Raw genomic sequence first — 6,000 nt, forward strand, 5'->3', positions numbered from 1 at the left:
TAGGCTGCTACAGGTGAAATTTGGCTGATATCTGGCATTATAGTGAAACAGTATGAAATTGAGTATTTTAAATGTTCACCAAAAATCAATACAAATATATTTTCTTATTCTGATTGCTGTAGTAGTTGACAATGGTAAGCAGCTACTTACTACAGGTGAAATTTGGCTGATGTCTGGCATTATAGTGAAACGGTATGAAATTGAGTTTTTGAAATTATTCACCAAAAATCAACCAAAAGACATTTTCTCATTCTGATTGCTGTAGTAGTTGACAATGCAGCTACTTACTACAGGTGAAATGCTCCTGATTTCTGCCATCATAGTGAAACAGCATGCATTTGAATGTTTAAAATTATGCACCAAAACTCAACCAAAAGACATTTTCTCATTCTGATTGCTGTAGTAGTTGCCAATGGTAAGCAGCTACTTACTACAGGTGAAATGTTCCTGATTTCTGCCATCATAGTGAAACAGCATGCATTTGAATGTTTAAAATATTCACCAAAATTCAACAAAAAGGTATTTTTCATTCTGATTGCTGTAGTAGTTGCCAATTAGCCTGGTGACACCAGCCTACGTATTTCCGCCTGAATTGATTTCAAGCTCATACTCAGTCTGGCCCAACCCCATTGACAATCGTCTCCAGAACTCAAAATTTTGCAGGACCAATCAGCGAACAGTTCAGAGCTGTGACGCAAAACTCGCCTTGGAGGAAAAGACACGAAAAGCTATCGGAAAAGTTGTCTCAACTCTCGAGAACATCAGAAAATTAAAAGGAGAACAAGAGTATTTTCTTGTAAGTTTTATGATTGGAAAGGACGTCGTAGCTCTTCTCCCAACTGGCTTTCGGAAGAGTTTAATCTACCGAATGCTTACTAAACGTTGCTGATTGGTTAAGGGAACTCCAATGATTTTAAACCTCAAGATAAGCACCCGCCGATCTCGGAAACCAAAATTCATTGGGTTGGCCCAGACTGAAAGACGGAATGAAATGGAGTCACAGGCTGGTAATGGCCAGGCTAGTTGCCAATGGTAGGCAGCTACTTACTACAGGTGAAATTTTGCTGATATCTGGCATAATAGTGAAACGGTATGAAATTTAGTTTTTTAAATGTTCACCAAAAATCAATAAAAAGATAATATTCACCAAAAATCAATAAAAAGATATTTTTTCATTCTGATTGCTGTAGTAGTTGACAATGGTAAGCAGCTACTTACTACAGGGGGAATTTGGCTGATATCTGGCATTATAAAACAGTATGAAATTGAGTTTTTTAAATATTCACCAAAAATCAACCAAAAGATATGTTTTCATTCTGATTGCTGTAGTAGTTGCCAATGGTAAGCAGCTACTTACTACAGGTGAAATTTGGCTGATATCGTAGTAGTAGTAGCAGTAGCTCCCCATTGGCAACTACTACAGCAATCAGAATGAGGAACTGTCTTTCGGTTGAGTGTTGGTGCATATTTTAAACATTCAAACTGTTTCACTATCATGCCAGATATCAGCCAAATTTCACCTGTAGTAGCCAAGTAGCTGCTTACCATTGGCAACTACTACAGCAATCAGAATGAGCAAATGTCTGTTGGTGAATATTTAAAAACCTCAATTTCATACTGTTTCACTATAATGCCAGATATCAGGAAGATTTCACCTGTAAGTAGCTGCTTACCATTGGCAACTTTTAACAGATTTTTGGTGAATATTTAAAAAACTCAATATCATACCGTTTCACTATTATGCCAGATATGAGCAAAATGTCACCTGTAGTAAGAAGCTGCCTATCATTGGCAACTACTACAGCAATCAGAATGAAAAAATACCTTTTTGTTGATTTTTGGTGAATATTTTAAACATTCACATTTATATTGTTTCACTACGATGGCGGATATCAATAAAATGTCACCTGTAGTAAGTAAACGCCCATTAGTGGCAACTACTACAGCAATCGGAACGAGAAAATAACTTTCGGTTGAGTTTTGGTGCATATTTTAAATATTTAAATGCATGCTGTTTCACTATGATGGCAGATATCAGGAAGATTTCACCTGTAGTAGCCTAGCCTATGTAGTTGCCTACCACAGGCATATCTGCAACTTTTAAGACCTTTGCCTGCCACCATAAACCACCCAGAGAGAGGTAGGTTACAGGATTAAGGCCAAATCTATTCCTTTTGTTTCTGAAATGTTTGTCATTATTTTTTGGCTATTTGGAAGTGTGTCGATTCTATGCAGCAAACGGGTTGCGAATCTACTACATTTCCCAAAATGCTACTCTGTTTCTGCGACGATTTACAGCAAGAGCACACTTACGGCAGGTTTGTTCATTGCGAAGAAGTGTCACGTGGAAGACGATGCATGCAGTGGGTGAGAAACGAGAATAACCAGCATTAATTGCATTACAGAAAGTAAGTTTATAACATACAACGTTATATGCATTTACTTCTTTCCGAATCGAAAGTTTACTTAAAAAATGTAAAGTTGTTGACGAGTTTAGAGTTAGAGGCTAGCCTACGTAGCTGCGTGATTAAACGTTGGCTAAGTAGACACGTTTGACAGTGGAATAAACTGGTCAGAAATTGTTGCAAGACGTAATGTAGATGTATTCGTCAGGAATTGTCTGGTGACTGTGGTGTAAGTAAAGATGGGCAAAACGAGGCTTTGTGAAATACTGAAACGTTTGAAGCAATAGAGCCGGGAAATGTTGCAGGGTTTCGAAGGATTCTATGTTTGAAAACGAATGCAGCAGCGACACCCCCTGGCCAATTATGCATTAGTGTTAAATGTCATAGTCAAATAATAAGTAGGCTATGAAGCCGGAGGTATTGTTATGAACGTTGTTGTATGTCTGAAGTAGCTTATAAAAGCAGAAAGATAATGCTCAAATTTGGCTAGGCAGAGCATACATTATTGCAATGGAACACAACTTTTCTTCAAAATGTGTTATCCAAGGTTTCTGTGGAATAAATGATCCCTGATTAGCCTATTGATTTTATAATGCAAATGATCCCCAAAGGTATTGCTATGTAATACTCTTTTTACCGCTTTTTAGAAACTTGAACTCCCCATTTGGAGTTTACTGACTACAGAGATAATGAGTCCAATATGCTATGTTGCAGACAAGTAATCACCAGGTTAAAAAAAAAAAAAAAAAAAAAGATCCAGGTATCGCTTACTTATACTTCAAAACATTTGAGGCTTCAGACATGAATCAATGGAATTGAACGACACCCTAAAGCAGTGTTTCGAAACATCTGCATTTCTGACGCTCGACACAGTGTCGAGATGTCTGTTTCAAGCTGTCCATCACTACATATAAGTTCTGCGCTCGCAGGTTTGTTATAAATGGAGCCAAAACAGTGCACTTTGAAACTTTGTGGTTTGTTTTAATATAGAAAGTTGAGTAAAGTTGTAGGCCACAGCTGATCTTGAGGCTCCATTCTTTCATACAGGAATAACAGATATGGAGAACTACAGTAAAGCACGAACTGTGGAGCAGCCATGCAGCTGTCCATTCACCGGCCTACCCAGTGAAACACCGGAGGTTCGAGTGAAAGATGGCAGCAAGATCCGCAATCTAATGCGGTTTGCGTTAAGTCGCATGGAGGACAAACCAGCTTCTGCAGAGGGTGATGGAGATGGCGAGGAGGCAGAGCCGAAGCGGTCTGTAGAGAAGGTTTGTCGGCAGATCATGTTCACTGGAGTAGGGCCAAGTGTGTCCAAAGCCATCACTTGCGTGGAGATCCTGAAGCGCAGGGTGCGTGGCTTGCATCAGTATACTCGACTGCACCACCAAACTGTTCAGGAGGTGTGGGAACCATTGGAGCCTGAGGCCGGTTTGGACAGCCTGACGGTCAACAGAAAAGTTCCAGCTGTATGGGTGCTCCTCTCTAAGGATCCTTTGGACAACAACCAGCCAGGTTATCAAGCGCCAGGCAGCTTTGATGCCCTGTGGGCTCAGGCGGCCAAGGAAGAAATGGCCAGTCAGAGACATGGACAGCGGAGAAAAAGAGGAGGTGGAGTAGTGGGCCGTGGGAAGGCCCCCGGCAGACAGGCAGGGCGCCCCAGAGAGCCGCGGAAAAGTCAGGGTCGTGGAGGGGGGGGTGGACAAGAGTAAGCTTTGCCCACAGAGAAACGCGAATTACAAACATGATTTGAAGGTCAAATATGACCGCCTTAAGAGTAGCATACCAGAAGGGCAAGCTTGTCTTTAAGGACAGTTCATGATGTGACTGGTTTTGAAGCTCTTCATCAGTTGTATGTGTTGTCATGAGGAAAGCAACTAAGGACTGACCGGGTGGCAACAGACAAACGGATAGTCTGGAAAGCTGTCATGTAGGAAATGCATTTATATATTTGTGCTGTAACTTAAACTCCTCAACTGTGTATTGCCACCGTGTCTGATTGCTGAAGATGTAAGGTTCAGTCATCACAAGGGAACATCCTTTAGAGGTCATTAGACAAGACATCTTTTCTCTATTTCAATTAACAAACTGACTGGGCCATAGTAAAGTGCTACTTCTGGAGTCTGTGCTGCCAAAGTGTTTCTATAGCATATGCATTTCTTTGTCACTTCTTGTGTCCACCTTATGCAAAACAGAGGGAAATTAAACGTTTTGAATGACAAATGTGATGTGGAAGAAAAGGGTGTTTTTCTACTCTGGTGTGATAGTGACTCCAGAGACTGAAGAGAGAGCGAGCCGCTGCCTCCAGGTAAGAACAGCTCTGACATCTGTCTGTTTGACTGATGTAGATTATAATGTCCCGAGAGGCTCTGCTTTATTTAGTTTGTTCCACACATATACAGATATAACAAATATAAGAAAGGCTTTTGAGAAATTTCTTTTGAACAAATTATATCTTTTGTGTTTTTTGTCTTCATCCGTAGAATGTTTGCCTAGGTTCTGCCAATACATTTTTTTTTAAAATGAAGTGGACGCTTTACATGTGGAGTTAGTTACTAATACTTTTGAAAATGATTTTATCCAAGCTTGTCTGGAGATCAGTTATATGGTGAGGTTCTATCGTTTCCGGGAATCGTTAAATAATTCAACGCAATGCTATCCTAACAGCATTGGTGTCTCTGTGTAGCAATCATCTGGCCGCATTATTCATATTTGTGAATTATTAAAAAAAAAAAAAAAAAAATGTCTGAATGAACTGGAGATAAGTATATACTGTTTTGAAGTAATGTTTCCAAGAAGGTCAGACAAGCGCAAACAATGCAAGACAAGGTACATAAAGATTAATTTAGAGATGTATTTAGTACACCTCCGTGTCACTCCGTACACACCCCACTCTACCTCATCAGTTTGATGGGTGCCTAAAGGAGCATTCATGACGGAGTTCATCTCGAATGGCACGAATGCAAAGCAGTTCATTTAAAGGTCTTGTGTATTCAAAAAGCACTTCTTTGTGTTTGTCAATTGGACAGCAAGAACATTTAAGGCTTGATACTTTTTCAACCCTAAGTTATTGAGTGTAAAGGAAAGAAATTAAATATGATTAAGCTTTTAAGAGATTTGTTTCATGGAATCAGTCAGACTTGATTTCCATGAAAGGAAAGGAGTCCTGAAGACATTTCCAAAGAATACTTGATGCATGTGACGCATGCAAACCAGATCATTAAGAAAGCTTCATGTATGAGACACATGCAAACCAGATCATTTGCAGATGGCTCTTTGCTAATTTGGGTTCCACACAAACCGCATGTTAGAAACAAGTGCCACAGCATAGTGTGTCCCTAAGAAATGTATATTCTGAAATGTAAATTTGAAAAACACCTTGAATTTGCACTAGACTTACACAAGATGTGTACTAGTAAAATGGACATTTTCTTTTCACCATGGAGATGTTAAAAGTGTGTGCACGAATCAAAGGCCACATTTTCTACTTTGTTCATTGTCCTTATGCCTCAGTGCATTTACATTTACATTTAGTCATTTAGCAAATGCTTTTGTCCAAAGCGACGTACAAGGGATAGAACAGTCAAGCTAAGAG

The 6,000-nt window shown here is 39.6% G+C and overlaps 1 protein-coding gene across 1 annotated transcript; it reads left to right on the forward strand.

Annotated features, from left to right (window-relative positions):
- The first annotated feature begins 2,328 nt into the window (after positions 1 to 2,328).
- On the forward strand, positions 2,329 to 4,947 carry rpp25l (ribonuclease P/MRP 25 subunit-like). The gene is made up of 2 exons (XM_080858550.1): positions 2,329 to 2,408; positions 3,453 to 4,947. The coding sequence occupies exon 2, from the start codon at positions 3,464 to 3,466 to the stop codon at positions 4,115 to 4,117; it is 654 nt and encodes a 217-aa protein (XP_080714676.1). The 5' UTR covers positions 2,329 to 2,408; positions 3,453 to 3,463; the 3' UTR covers positions 4,118 to 4,947.
- Positions 4,948 to 6,000: the final 1,053 nt, after the last annotated feature.

This window comes from Sprattus sprattus (assembly GCF_963457725.1).
Source record: "Sprattus sprattus genome assembly, chromosome: 19".
Lineage (NCBI taxonomy): Eukaryota > Metazoa > Chordata > Actinopteri > Clupeiformes > Clupeidae > Sprattus > Sprattus sprattus.